This window comes from Hydra viridissima, unplaced genomic scaffold (genome assembly GCF_058129835.1).
Source record: "Hydra viridissima isolate aposymbiotic clone 2 unplaced genomic scaffold, HvirCarnegie_v1 scaffold_10, whole genome shotgun sequence".
Lineage (NCBI taxonomy): Eukaryota > Metazoa > Cnidaria > Hydrozoa > Anthoathecata > Hydridae > Hydra > Hydra viridissima.
In genome coordinates, this window is record NW_028324309.1 from 3,988,867 (window position 1) to 4,005,279 (window position 16,413).

Sequence of the window (16,413 nt, forward strand, 5' to 3'; positions counted from 1 at the left end):
GATTAAGTTTTTCTGTTGACATGCCTTTAGCTGGGTTCTGCAATAGTAATGATGGTAATACTGCCAGAAGAGCATTTAAAAATCATGAAGTTTTTTCTGAAATTACTAAAGTTGATTGTGATATAATTAAAAGATTTTATAACATTCTCATTACTATATCGTGTAGATATCCAATTAATAACAATGAATTTGATTCATGCTGCTCTGAAACAGCTAAACTTATACTGAGTTTGTACGACTAGTAGGTAATGCTTCCTATTGTACACAAATTGCTACTGCATTGTTCTTCCATTTCACATAAACTAACTTTGCCAATTGGGGTATATTTGGAGGACGCACTGGAGAGCTTGAATAAAAAGATAAGAAATACTAGACTTTAGCACACGGCAAAAATTTCAGGGTTAAACACTATGATGAATCAAAACATTTTTCATCCATGCAGTCATACCTAACGCGCGCACAAACGCGTATGCACGCTATGTACGCGTCAAAGGTGCGCGTAATAAACATTAATGTTAACAAATTTGAATTCTTTGACCCAAAAAACTATTATATTCAGATATATTATGTTTATTTACGATGTTTATCAGGTCTTATTGAGTTTTTGCCGTTTTTTTGATCATGCTGATCACTGTGCGACGTTAACTAAGAAATCTATTTTTTGCGGTATGAAATCTGTTCACTGTCCAAAAAAAAAGTTTGTCTTTTGCAGTTCTTTAAAAAATGACTTAATTTTCTTTTGAAAAAAAATTGTGTCAAGTTTAAAAAAACATTAAGATTAAATAGCTTTTCTTGCATTTTTGCATATGAGAATGAAAGAAAATCTAATTTATTTTCTCAAAATATTAAAAATTTCATTAAAAGCATAATAGATATTTTTTGATATAAGCGGGTGTAGAAAACTTTTTTTTTTCAACAGGTACAGATGACTTTGATTTTGTTTTTCCTTTTTCCAGCATTGATGATTTTCTAAAAATATGAAAACGGACGTAAAATGTCTTTCAACGGTTTTGCCATCCATATTAAATTTGTATGAACAGATAATCACCACGGACAGTTCCAGAAGCATTAGCAAGATCTCCCATCCCAGCAAACTCTCCTTTTCAAATTTTACATATTCATGTTTACACCTTTTACGAGCTAGTCAGAACTAATCAAGTACTCTTCAGTATTTTTTTTAAAAAAGTAAATTCCATAAAAACAAGTTTATTATTCTAAACCAACCAGAGATGATAAACGACAAAAACCTTCTCGCCTCCACGTTTCTTCTGCAGCTATTGGCGGCCGCTTCCCAAAACTTTTTTTGCCTGCAGAATGTTCTGGCTTCCACCTCTAGATGCTTCCGCCTCCCAATTGGAGGCCGCCGTTAGAACTCTTTGTTTTGGAGGCAGAATTTTTTGGATGCCGCCGTTAATCGGGAGGCGAAAACCACTGGGGGCTGCCATCAGAAGATATTTTGGAGGCAAGTTGATTTGGAGACCGCCTTTAGTGGCTTTCACCTCCCGATGGGCGGGAGCAGCCAGAATTTATATTTGGAGGCAGAATCTTTTGAAGGCCGCCGCCAATCGGGAGGCGGAAGCCACTGGCAGCCGCCGTCAGAAGATATTTTGAAACCAAGTTCATTTGGTGGCCGCCTCCAGTGGCTTCGGCCTCCCAGTTGGCTGCAGCCGCTAAACTGGAAGTGAAATTTTTGCTTTCCGCCGCCTGAAGTTGAAGACAAAGGGGCAAAATTTTCATTTAAAAAAGTCAATCTTTATATTTCTTGTTAATTTAAAAACGTTTGTTTTAAATTAACAATCAATTTAAAGATTAATTGAAATCAATATTGAAAAATTGACATCAAAATTGCGTTTTATTTGAAATTTATTGCTAAACTTTGACTATTTAAAAAAAGTAATGACTTTGTCAGAGTGGTTTTTTTTTTTTTATAGCTCTGAACAACATTTTAAGTATTGTATTCAAAACAAGAGTTAAAAGTTGGAAATATTATATCCATGCCATAGGTTAAAAAATCTTTTCGACGAAAATTGATAGAAAGTAAACTGTCAGTTTTTTGATGGGATCAAAGTTTGAACTTTTAAACAAGTCGTTCATTAGTTTAATTAAAACTATCATTTTTCAACCATAAAATTAATTTCTTAATTTTAATCATTAGATATTGTTAAAAATTCTTGACAAACCCAATATCCATAAATGGTCATTAAAAATTTTAGAAATTAATATCGGTTAGAGTTGAATTTTTTTCCAACAATCAAAGTTTTTACGAACATTGAATTTTTTTTTGAAAATGGAAAATGCGCATTCGTCGAATCAAATAATATACTTAGGAGATTTTTTTTACTCGTTGAAGTTTCCAGTTTGCTATAAGTTTTTACTACTACGTTTTTTTTTACTCCCCAGTAAAAATCTCATAAAACTTTTATGGTCATCATCAGGTATTTATCCCCTAGTAAGAATATTTTGCGGCAAACATGTATTTTGCGGCTAACGTGCATTTTGTGGCAACAGGCATTTTGCGACCGCGTTGTATTTTGTCATTACTTTTAATCGCTTTAAAGATTGTGGTTTCTTGAAAAGCAATAAAGAAGCGACTCCATTTCGTACGAATGACATTAAAATTTTCTCTTTTAGATGTTTAAATGCATTGTATTATTAAAAATTTAACGCCGCATAATGAATAAGTTGACGTTTGTATTTTTTTAAAACACAAAATTTATTCAAAGATAGCCATTATTAAATGGTGGTAATAAATCGAATTTTTGAAGAAAAACAAAGCTATTCGTAATTAATAATAATGAGTTGTGTCATCTAGTTAAATCTGGCGATAAGGTAAACAGTTTATATACCTATAGTTGTTTATACAACTTATATTCATATTATGTTACCGTTTGTGTAATACTTGCTTAACTTGGCCTGCACTTTTGCTTTGTAGTGCAGTTTTTAACTTAAAAAAAATTAAAAATTTTTGAAAATAACATATTACTTATGGCAATCGATTCAAATCAATCATAACCTGCTTTTTTAAGTGAAATGGTTTGTAACAATGGTTTCACTTGAAGATTCTTTTTTTATCTTTTAGCTTTTTGAAAGTTATTACATTCTGAAACAAAAGTGGCAATGTACTTCGCCATTCCTTACCAAAAAAAATTTTGAATATGTTCAAATTGATGCCTATGCGGCTAGATAATGCATTTGCCAAACTAAGCTAGTATCGCACCAATATAAAAGTATCACACTATTGGAAACTCAATGTAATTATTTTAAACAACTAAAAATATATAAACTGTTTACCTTTTATTTCTAATTCATTAAGATTCGAGTAATATGCAATAGTATTTTTTATTATTTTTTTTTAGCTAACCGTTTTTTCTGAGAGATTAAGATGATTTAAGCTTTATGTAGAGAAAAATGCAAAACACACGAGTAAAAGAGTATTTTTTGACTGAAAATAACAGATGAAAGTGCAAAGTGTGCGCAGAACAAGAGCCAGCAATTCTTGCCGGAAATTTTTCTCATCTCAAAAACCATTTGGATTCAAAACACAAAGATATTGCTATAGAACTAGGAATTTCGGAAAGGAGATTTCGAAATAACAATCATGATGAGGCTAACGGTGAAGAAAATGCTATTTTCATTTCGCGTAAAAAAGCTAAATTTGACTTGTATATATACGATACAGTAAGAGACTTCATATAATTGATTCTGATGAGAAATTTGCCTATGACAGTCGCATATGACATGGGGAAGAATGAGATGATTAGAAAGGCTCTTCAAGCTTTTGGTGTGAGATGGATTCGTCAAAACGCAAAAGAATTTTTTCTTAAAGCTGCTGACCAAATTTATGAAATTATTGCAAAGTATATAGAAAATGTATATCCGTCATTAATGTTTGACTCAGCGTCTCGTTTCAATGCAAATGTTTTTTCTGCAAGTATTCGGTATACAAAAGATGGAAAATTGCACGATCGAGTTTTAAGAATGCTCACACAGCACGGACGGCAACTTGGAGCGGTTTTAGCTGATCAGCTAATTACTCTGATTGCGAAAGTAGGGAAAGGGGCAGATAATATTTACTCAACTTGTTCGGATCAAGTTAAAAACATGATTAAAGCTTCGGATGCTATAAGAGAAGTTCAAAATCAAATGATCGTTTGTAACCAATTTGTTGAGGAAGCACAACAGTTTGATTTTGAACATTTCGATCTCCTTGACCGAGTCAATTTTGAAGAAGAACTTGTTGAAAATTCTGAAGATACAGACGATGGGATCGAAAGGCTATCACATACTCAAGAACAAGAGAGAAAAGTAAATGCGTTAGAAAACAATATTGGTGTAATCTGTACCAAAATGTTTTGTGGAGCGCATGTTTGCCAATTAGCTTCAAAAGACGTAACAGAGCCGTTTGAAACTACTTTTGCCGAAATAAGAAAGTTTATAAGAAATACACAAGCGCCTAAATATGATGCAATTTTTGCCGATCTCAAGAGACCACTCATAGATATTGATCCGAAACGGAGTAGTACTTACATCATGATACCAGACATGTTTGAAAAACTCGCGATATATGAACAAATCGGGACTAATCGAAATAATCGCGAGCTAAGATTAAATGATGAAACCTGGAAATTTATTGAGGAATATGCAAGAACATTTGAGCCGATATTTTATGCAATGAAGGATTTTCAAAGATTAGAGAAAACCATGTCGGACTTCCTTTTACGATGGATGAGAATGGTGATGAGTTTAGAAAAGATTGCCGGTGGACAAAATAATTTAACATCTAAACTTCTAGAAGCTTTAAATTTATGTTCACAAAGGTTTTTTGAATGTGATGCTTCCATCGCTGCTCTCTTATTGGATCCTCGTTTTGCATGGAATAGTGCTAGTCATGGAGTTTTTAACGATTTATTGAGAAGCAGTGGAGTAGATCATCTACTGAAAATTCATCACTTTGTAAACTCACAAAGACAACTTGCTGAAATTGCTCGAAAGCCTGAAAATTTACGAGATGAAGATGAAGAACGTTTGACTCAACTTTACAGGTAGAGATTTTACTATCATTCAGTAATTGTAATTTAACCAGTATTTGATATCAAGCGGTTTATTAAATAAATTTTATTCAATTACATTACTTATACCAATACCGATACTAGACAATTATTGGCATTGTTTATATTGAGACAAAATGAGACTTAAAAAACTTTAACTCCTTAAAACGATACGAGACGAAACAAGAAATAACGATACTTTTTCCCCAGTTTTTAAACGAGACTAGGCGGTACTTAACTAATAGTTTTTCACGACTTTTAAATAGTTGAAACTAAACAACACTTTTTTTCTCGGGTTAAAAGTACCAATGTTTTTTAATAATGTTTCGGTGTTCTTTTTTCTTTTAAATGTTTTGAAAATCTCTTGGATGGGCATTTTTGAGATATTTTCCCAACTCAATCGTGCTATGGTCTTTCACAAGTAACATTTTTTTTTAAAGGTTACATTTTGCAAATGTTTACTACTTTTTCGACATTAACTTTAAGGATAGAGTGCTCCCGAAAGGCCCCACGATGTCGTGGCATTGTGTTGGATTAATTTGTGAAACAAAATTAATCTAAAATAATTTCAAAAAGATTCTGTTTGTCTCACACAATATCAGGGACAAATTTGTTTGTCTCATCACAATATCTGTTTGTCTCATCACAATATTCTGTTTGTCTCACACAATATCAGGGACAAATTTGTCTTGATTATATAAATAATAGCTTCTCATAACGGTATCATTAAAAAAAGTGTCTATGATTTTTGTTTCAAGACGCAGATGCTTACAGGGCGGTAGATATTTTTTAACAACCAATGTATATTTTTGATAAATATTTTAGTTGATAACTTTTTACTAACATGGTTTTATGGTGTACTAAAAGATTTAAAGTACGTTTTGAAAATCCCAAAACACACGCACTTTATTCAATTAGGAATTCTTTGGGATGATTGGGAATGCAAAATCTCGTAAAAATGGTGAACAGTTTATTTACACACAACAACAAGAAGCCGTAAATTCAGGCCGCCCTTAAGAAAGTCGACGCAAATATAATAGTTCAGGCAGGATACAACAAGATCATTTCCATTATTGGCTTTAAAAATATATCCACCACCAGCCTATTGAACAGAATTTCAAGTAGCAACAACAAAAAAGCTTCAAAGTCTAAAAAGAGCACTGGGAATAAACAGAAGCAATTCGGTAGGAGCTCTTTTTTCGGAGAAAATAATTGAATAAACAAAGTGAATTTGAGCATGAAATCAGGGCTTCATAAGAAATTAGTATGAAAGCGTAGCTTGTACAAATTCTTAAGAATCAAAATCATAATAAGAGAAAGAGGCTATGGAAGACTCTTACATCGAAGCTATATTAAAAGAATCCGTGAGCTACATATCTCTCCGAACTGTGTTATTCGTTCTTGGGAACGGATATAAAAAAGAAGTGGTCAACATATTACTTGATGATGGTAGTAGCTAGACATACCCGAACGCAGCAGCTGATTTGTTACTTCAATGTTAAACGAAAAAAGTAATTATCAACATAAAAAATTGTCTGGTTGATTCTTTTGAAACTATACCAGTTGAATTCTATACCAGTTGAATTCTATACCAGTTGAATTCTATACCAGTTGAATTCTAGCTCGATTCATTAAATAAAAGATTAATATGGCAATACAAGCTTTCACATTTAATATGACAGGAAGCTTAAAAGCAGTTAATTGGACTGCAATATCAAACCAATGGAAAGCCAACAAACCGAAGGTAACAAGTGAGATTCTTATTGTCGTGGATTATACTAAGCTACACTGTGCAGAAAGAGAAGCAAAAAAACTTTGTAAAGTTATCATTAAGTAGCTTTAAGTTAGATTAGTTTTGGCATTATAAATGCGTTAAAATCAAGTCAATGAAAAAAGAAATCGTAATAAGATTAATGATTTTCCCTTAGTAAAATTATTACAGTAAATTCTTGGCTATTCGAACTGGCACTTATTTTGGTTTCCCGCTTATTCGAAGCAAATTTCCTTCCCTGAGAGTTTTTGTTAAAAAACTCATGTAATTATTAATCAGTGTTCGAACCTGCAGTTAGTCGAAACTTTTTGCTCTACTTTACGAAGACCACGTCCGTTATAAGATGCTTTTCTTCGATGGCATATACCATTAGATTTCATAACAAAATATAAGATCAAACGTAGTCAAAGCACACAAAAAAAAAAATGTAACAAAAAGATATAACAAAATAAAAAAACTTATAAAGAAAAAAAATAACGTGATCAAAATATAAAAAAAATTTAACTTACTTCAGCGTTGTTCATTTGAAACTTCAACATGGCCTCTCCACGAAAGAAGAAAATCCTGATAATCAAAGAAAAATATCTTGCTCTTAAAGATTTTGAAAATCTTAAAAATTTTGCTCTTAAAAATTTTGAAAATTATCTAACTAAAAAGAATAATGTGAAAATGTTTAGTCTTCCTCAAGACACTTTAACTTACTGGATTAAGCATAAAGAAGACATTATCAATAAGTATGAGTCTGGTCATTTTGGAGCAAAGAGACAAAAGTTAAGTTTTGGAAAGCATGTTTCTTTTGATAAAGCTGTATACAAATGGCTTATGAGCGCAAGTGAACGAAATGTACCAATTGGTGGACACATCTATAGGAATTAAGCGATAGATTTTTCAAAAGAACTCAACATAACGGGTTTTAAGGCTTTAGAAGGGTGGCTTCATCGGTGGATGTATAGGCTTAATGTTGCTTCTGAGAAGGAGAGTTTGTATACAGAGAAAATAACAGCAAGTTGGCAGCAGACTCGTTTGCCCACGATCCTCTTAAGGTATGGATTTAGGATATTTACAACGCTGAAGAGTTTGGTTTATTTTATCAAAAGCATCCGACCAAAAACCCTTCATCTAAAAGGCGAACGATGTGCAAGAGGAAAGTTTAGCAAAGTTCGTTTAACAGGTTTAGTAGTAGGAAATGGGGTAGGTGAAAAGCTTCTTATGCTGATAATTTGAAAGGTAGAAAAACCACGATGCTTCAAAGGAGTCAAAAGCATACCTTGTCAGCACAAGTCCCAAAATAAATTCTGGATGTACACTAAAATTTAAACTGATTAAGTAACAAGGCTTAACGCGAAGTTTGATGCTGACGGTAGAAAAGCTGCTCTTATCATAGAAAGCTCGCCTGCTCATCCTAATATTGACAACCTGAAAGCAATTGAACCACTAATTTTACCACCCAGCCCAGCCTTCAAAACATAGCCAATGGACCTGGAGTCCTAAGGGGTGTCATGAAGGCTCTTTATCGCACGCATCTTGTGAGGCGTCAGAACTAATACATTGATACTCGTAAAACAACTCTAAAGAATAACATTCTTAAAGTTACGAGCATGTTGGTCAGGTAATGGGTCGCTGTATCGGCAGATACTGTTAAGAATTGTTTTAGGAAAACATTAATCTCGCCGGTAATACATATTGCAATTATCTATGCTAAAAATAATTCTTTCAAGTTGCTTGAAGAGAACGTCAACCAGATTAGATAAATAAGACTTCGCTATTGACGATTACGTAAACATAGAATTTGAGATCTGAACAACTGAGACAATTGCTATTACAGATCGAGAAATTCTGGATTCCATTTTAATCAGCGGTTGTGCTGAGGTTGAAGAGGAGTTAGTTTAAGACTCAAACAATTTGCGTCCCGAAAAGCTAAGTTATCACGGGTTAAACGTCCAATCGAGTTACATGAATGCTGGTCTCTTTCTGATAAAAATGGCTAAACTCTAGGTCTCATATCGAAATATAACAACTACTCTTTAAAAACAAAAATATAATTAAAAATAGACAACTTTTTCAAAAGTAGCAAAGATTTTATAATTTAAAAAAAAATAATAATAATAATAATTAAAAACATTTTTCAAAAAATATGTAAAGGCTGTTAGTTTACAAGGAAAAGACTTAAGCAGCATCTTGTTCCTAAAGTCTTTTAATTTACTCTCTACCTATGTTAAAGTTTGATACTATCTTAACATAGGTAACTTTAAAGAGGATTTTTAGTTATTCAAAACTTCGGTTTTTTAAAGTAAGTTCTTTTTCCCCCAAGGAGTTTCGAATAACCGGGCGTTAACTGTATTTAGCAGTTTTTATTTTACCATAGTTTTGGGTTTACAAATGCGCTTAGTCAAATCAAATAACATGAAGTAGTATTAAGATAAGCAACTTTCACTTTGTAAAGTTAGTATTAAGCAGTTTTTTATTCATTTTCAACTATTATTTATTTCAAAAGCGGACTGTAACTGACTTATTGAGCGATTGTTAAGGATAAAACTTAGCATGAATACTTTTAAAACGAATATATGAGTTCGGGGGTTTTTTTTAAAAAGAATCTAACAAGAAAATTAGAATCTTCAATATTTATTTTATATTGATAACAATTTAATTTCACTTTTATTTTCTGTACTACCGTTTTATTCCATAAGTAACTAACAAAAAATTCAGTTATACAATGAATATTTGTCAGTCTATCAAAATGTTGTTTTATGATAGATTTTTAAGGGAAAAAGTTTCTGGCACTTACTGATGCTTTAATTAAGAAAAAGTTATAAATAATAAACTTCTATTCAAAACTTTGTAATACTAGTTATAATTCCACAGCCAACGGATTGTTAAAATATTTACTAAAGTCTTATTAAAAATTTGAACTATCTTCATTTTTTCAGTATGAATTTTTTTTTGTGAATAAATCGCCTCATATTAGGAATTAAAACTTTTGTGTTGCAGAAAAAATAACACTGAAAAAACAAGTGAAAAACGATAAAGTTGAAATATCAAAAAGCTCATTCAATTATTAACTAAAGTAATGGTTTTTCAAAAAGAAATATCATTTCGAAGTTGGTACCAGGAATCAAATTCAATGGTGCGGTATTTGAAGATTTTCAAAGTTAAATCAACCATTTTATAATTAAATCTGTTAACAACTTGGATGAAGCTATTTGCAATAACTATTTATTAAATAAAGAAAAATATTTTTTTTGTAGATTGCATTCATCTTTCTGCTCTTCTTATTTCATGAAGGGACATATTGTAAGTGAATACTTGGAATTTGTTGTCAATATTTTAGGAATTGCTGATGCGCTTTTAAATTATTACCAACCTTAACTCTTTTCATTTTTTAAATCTTATTTTTCCTATAAGATTATTCAAGAATTATTCACTTATTTTACTGGGAATCTTCGTTTTGCAGGCAGCTTTATTTTCAAGTCAGTCTGGGATTCCTAATGCAATTATCAGTTGTTATTTGTTGAAAGCCTGAAATGAGAATTTAAAATTGAAAGTAAATCCTCCTGATTTTTAGAAACTTTACTTTTCTATGAAACTTTACTTTTCTATACCCTTGAAAGTATTTAGAACAAAGTCACATTTTTCTTCTACTTACTTTAGACAAAATCCTCAATTTTTTTTTTCATGTAGAATTCATGACATTTAATACTTCCTTTTCTTGTTTCGCCAAAAAAAATTTTCAGTGAAAATGCGTATGGAATAAATCAGTACATATTCAATAATCAGACTTTTTACCGAAAAAAACGCTTAAAAAGTCAAGATGTTATACTATTTTGTGACTGGTTAACAACATACTTTTGTCTCTTTATCTAAGAAAGAAACCCAGAAAAAAAGCCATAAAAGTATTAGCTATATGGCAGAATTATAAACACGGAAGAGACAGGCCACTGAAATATCTTTTTTTCGAATCAAATTAGTAGCTAATGTTTTTGGTGAAAAAGTCCTGTTATTGGGCGTGCACCGAAAAATGTATGCAAGAATATCATACATTAATCCATTTAATAAATCTTATGGTATTGCTTTACTATTTTAATTGATTATAAAAATGATAACTTAATACATTTCATTTGTTTACATGATTGATGGGACTTACAAAAATGAAAACAAATATTTAAAAAATCTAATTATTACCCAAGTTTTTTCTAGATTTTGATAAAATTATTTTATTTTGTTTTCTTTGTGAACTTGGTTCAGAACAAGCAAAAGAGTTTTTTATCTTACCAATAATTTATGTAAAATTAATAAAATGTTCCCTCTACTCATTCGCTTGAAAACGAGTTATTTGTGAAACTTTCAGCAGTGTCAAACGAACTTGAAGATATTTCAAGAGACATGTATCAATAAAACTTTCAATCTTTTAATTTTTATAACCAATTCTAACAACTCAATCGGTCACAGAAATCGTGGTGATTGAAGCATCAACATCGGTAGAGAACGACTATATGACATTAGAACTATGAAACAGCATAACACATGAGGTAGAACAAAATAATGTGTTGGGGAGAGAACTTTTGATGAAGAGGAAAAAAAAAAGGAAAAAATATCGGTGCTATACTAATAAACAAATTTGACTTTAAAAATTTAAGTTGTTTTGTACACTATCAATCGGTTTACCAACTATTAATTTAATATTTCCAACTTTTTTTTAAAAGAAGAACTACTCAGTTCGTTTTAAAAGTGTAAATAAGAAAATGTTTACTGCTTTTGGAAAAGCATACGAAAAATCAATGATGCTTTTGCCGGACGTTCTTTATAAAAGTTGTTAGAACATTGTGCTTCAATGTGTAGAAGAAAGATTTAGCTTCGTTATCGACTCTTACCACATGCATTTTGACCTTAATTAAGTTATGAAAATTTCAACCGAAAAAATGCGGATTTTTATAATACAGGTTTTGGGAGCCACAATATCGACACTGTAAATATAATCAAAATACCGAAACGACTTTGCAAGAATTAAATAACAAAAGAAAAACAATAAATAATTTGCAGAAACATTAGAAAAAACCAGTAAAGAGGAAATGTTAGATCCGAAAGTTGGCGGCATCAGAACTTTTAAGCCACCAAAATGTAAGCTTTTCACCTTTAACTTTAGTTTCATTTGTACATTATGAGGTCAAAGTGGATTGAAATATCAAAATTCACCCTTTATAAAGTTTAAATGTATGCACAAAAACCATTTATGTAACAATCTCGCATTTCAGGTCGTTTTTAAAAATGTAGCATTACAAGAAAAAATATGCACGAGTGTTGTTTCATAAGCTTGGCTCTCACAAACATTCCGTATAGGCCGGCTTAAAAAGAATTGTTTCTCATTTAAAACACTTATAATGTAACACTTTTTTAACTCTTTGAAAAATATTTTTGCTGTTGAAAGTTTTATTACATAAAATGTTTTTATTTTAGTTAAAGCTGTTACAGAATCGTTTACCGTTGCTCAAAATGTTTCATTAAAAAAAGATCAACTTGCTTCTATTCTGACTAGTCTTCCAAAGGAATACGAGTTATCATTTGAATTTATGCCAACTTCATTTTTAAATAATTGGACAAATGTGATTCACTTAACTGTTGACGGTGATAACAGAAATTATAGTAACAGAACCCCAGGAGTATGGTTTCAACCAGACAACTATTTGTACTTTAATTCAGCATTAAACAATCTAAATGATATTATTTCTATATCGGCAGTGAGAGTTCAGTTAATGGAGTGGATCAAAGTCAATATATCACAACTCTTTATTGATATGAAATACATTTTCTCGATTCAAATTGCGGGAACTGAAGTTTTCACTACACAAAACACTTCTCCAAAAGAATTCCAGAACGTTAAAGTATATTTGAGCGATCCGTGGTACTATGCACAACCAGGATTCATTAGAAATCTTGTGATTTTAAACGCCTGTGAAGGTAACTATTTAGTAAACTACAATTTAATGGAGATTTCCGAACAAACAGTTTTTTTCTTCTCGATTCAACTATATGCAATAGAGAAACACCGTAAAAGCAATTAAATGTTTTGTTATAGAGTTCTTCAGTATGATCGAAGAGAAAGAGATAAAGAAAAATCAAATGGTTAAAATTCTAAAAAACCTTCCAAAAGAGTACGAGCTATCATTTGAAGTGAAACCTACTGCAAATGTGGACGTTCAATGGACAAATATCATTCACTTAACTCAAGGAGGCAACCTTAACACTTACGGCGATAGGGCTCCTGGTGTTTGGATTCATTGGAATAGTCGTTTTTATATTTCATCTGCATTAAATGGAGATCTCAATAGTCATTTTGAGCCGAACATAGACAAGAGTATGATGGAATGGACTAAAATTAGAGTTTCGCAACTACTTGTTGAAGGAAAGTATATTTTTGCAATATGGGTGGCAGAAAACAATTATTATTACGTGGTCAATAATGATGCGAGAGAATTTCATGAAGTTAAAGTTTACATCGGTAATCCGTGGGATGAAGCACAACCAGGATATGTTCGAAACTTAATCATAAAAAATGTCTATGTGGGTAAGAATTATCTGTGTATATCAACGGTAAGATGCGTCATCTACTCATTATCTGAAAAACTCACGGAAGTTTTTCAAAATTTTATGAAAATCAAAACGTAGGTGTTCAATTAAGTTTTCTAAACATGACCTCTCTATTCGATGTAAATTGTTTAGTTGCTTGCTCTGGTTTTTAATCTTGATTGAATATTCCTCGTTTGCAACATTTATCTCCCATCTTTATTAACTTTATTTCTCTCAGAAACTTTTCAATTAAACTTAGATATTTTTTAAAAAATGTCTCTTAAATCATAAATAAAGGGTATTTTACTATAAATGCAGTTTATACATTTATGATGAAACATGTCATATACATATTTATGTATATGACATGTTTCATCATAAATCAACTAAATGTGAAATCTTATTAGTTTTTCAATTGAAACTTAAAACGTTTACTGTATTCAATGAAAACTCGATTTGAAAATTGATTCTTTCTGAATGTTCGATTGCTTAAAATAGTTTAGGGTTCATTAGTATTATTTACAGCATCCCATGTGACACGTGAGATTTTATATATTTTGTTAAATTCCCTAAAGATATTTATTCAACTTTCATATCCTTTTTTATCAAAAACAATCTGCAACATTTCTCATCTGGTCTGTCAGCTAAAAAGTATTTGATATGCAACAATTAAAGTTGTCTGTTTGAGCGGGGAAGACTGGTGGTACAACGCAGTATCCAAGAAGCAGCAAGTTTCAAAGTACTGAGACTTTGCAAACATCTTGAAGCTTACAATAGCTAATGATTGATGATATATAAATTAGCCGAGGATGCACCAATAAATGATTTAAAGAACTTTTACAATGCGCTCAAGTGCAAAACAAATCCTTTCAATTCTGCAATTACTGCTAGTGCGTTTAAAAATCATCTATGACAGCCGTTTGCAGACATGATGCCTCTTGAACTATTCATTTCATATATTATACCAATTATCAATCGACGTTTGCGTGGTGATTGCCATAAAGGATTGCAGACGACCAAAAGTTTTTATTATACGATAATAAGAATTGGAACTGACTTTGAAAAGCCAAAATTTTTTTAAATAATTATACTTTTAACAAGTTTAGCCGACATAACTGGAATAGACTAGAGGTCTATATCTATTTCTACATCCAAAACTTGGATTTACAATTTTTGATTGACGTCATTGAAAATTGACCAAGAAGGTTTTCATATCATCATAATTGCTGAATTTTTGTACTCGGAAAGTTAATGATGGCTGTACTAAAATAGGAGTTAAGCTGATTTCAGATTTTATAGCAACTATAAACTAACAGGAAGTTTATTAGAGTGTACTGCAAGTGGCTGAAAATGGCCATATGTAGAAGCCAAATTTGTTCCGCCGACATAAGAAAGCAGATTAACAAATGCCAATTTACTAAAGCAATATAATGATATAGAGGTTTTAAGCGTTTTTTAAGCGATATCAACTAGGAAATGTATATCGTTACTTTTTATAAAGTAAAAATCTTATGCATTAAATGACCTCTGAGAAGTAACATTTAGAAGTAACAATAAGCATTAAACATTTGTGCGAATAGTGCTGTATTTTTAATGATTGTTGAACTTCGCAAAACATTAAAAGGATCGTAAGAAGCAGAAATGACAACCAAATTTTATTAATTTTTGATTGCCCATGTTTTACGAAATAGTGTGTTGAATAATGCAAACTAGCAACATGTTGTTTTTTTTCTTCAAACACGTAATAACTGCTTATTAGAAACAATGCAGATCTATGTGCAAAATCCACAGAAAATTCTGACTTTAATACGAGTGACGGGCGAGGTACAAAAGGAATTTTATGTTATTTCTATAAAAATGGTTTATTGCGCGATAATAAAAAAACGTGGATATGCTTGGAACTCTTGGTCAGTTGCGGTTGACGAAAGATGTTTTTTAATTGGATATTTATTTTGATTATAAGAATAGATGTTTGTTTAGATATGGCGAAATGTAATAACCAATATGCAAACATTTTCGAATGCTTAACATACAATTGGTGGTGTTACATAAGTAGAGTTGGAATGTCCTGCGACAATTTAGTCATTTATCAGTTTATGCCAACCTGATCTATAAAGCTATTAAAGGATTCAAGTATACTTTTATCTAATTAATGATAGGGCTCATTGAACTTTTCGTTGTATGAGTGCTATCGTATAAGTTTATTTTTTGATAGAGGCTTAAACTCTGATTTGATTAGTTCTTTGATGAGTTTGGGATCTTATCTATACCTGTTCTATAGTTATGCTGTCAACTTTAGCGGAGCAGACGTTTTCATCTAAGTTCAGAATTCTTGAATTGTTATTACTGAAGTTTTATGATGGAAAACCTGTAAAAAAAGAAAATTTTATTACAAACTGAATTTATTATGAGAAGAAATAGAATTACTGTGAGACAAAGTAAAGATCTTTTAAAACTTATAGAAGATCAATATGTTTTAAAACTACAAAAAAAGTTTGGTTAAACAATTTTATGCAAATTTGTTTTAAACAAAAGTAGTAAAAAAGTGTTTTTGCAATCACTTTATCTAATTTTTTTATCTTCAAATATTACTCTATAATATATTATCCAAACGCATCTTATTACTATTAAACTTTATTGTTAAACCACACTATTATATCATCCTATTAAAAGATTGATTTTTTTTTTTTAATTTTAAGACTAAATAATAATATTTTATTTAAGTTGGAAGCAGAAGTTGCAAACCACTCATCAAAGTAAACATCGAAGGGCTGTTTACAAACAAGTAAATTATTTGAAAACATATTCGTTTCTAGGTAATACTGAGTTCTTTTTTTAATATTTGTACATTTAAAACCATATGTTTTCAGAAACCATATGAGTTTGTCCAGTTCAATTGTTTACACCTATGAGCCGGGTGTTATTGCTTACAACATTGCATGGGAATACTTTTTACCCGTTTTCATGAAGATCTCTTCTGCAAGCGAAGCAGTTAACTTTTATAAAAATGGCTCTACATTTAAAGTATGTTGT

At 31.1% G+C, this 16,413-nt stretch overlaps 1 protein-coding gene across 1 annotated transcript in view; it reads left to right on the forward strand.

Annotated features, from left to right (window-relative positions):
• Positions 1-9,744: 9,744 nt before the first annotated feature.
• The window catches only part of LOC149882698 (uncharacterized), a 67,908-nt gene continuing 61,239 nt past the window's right edge, over positions 9,745-16,413 (forward strand). Inside the window, exons 1-6 of the mRNA XM_090100950.1 lie at positions 9,745-9,943; positions 10,065-10,110; positions 12,271-12,771; positions 12,890-13,378; positions 16,105-16,165; positions 16,251-16,404. Coding sequence (XP_089957076.1) covers positions 9,887-9,943; positions 10,065-10,110; positions 12,271-12,771; positions 12,890-13,378; positions 16,105-16,165; positions 16,251-16,404 — 1,308 coding nt within the window. The 5' untranslated portion in view covers positions 9,745-9,886. The remainder of the gene's footprint in view (positions 9,944-10,064; positions 10,111-12,270; positions 12,772-12,889; positions 13,379-16,104; positions 16,166-16,250; positions 16,405-16,413) is intronic.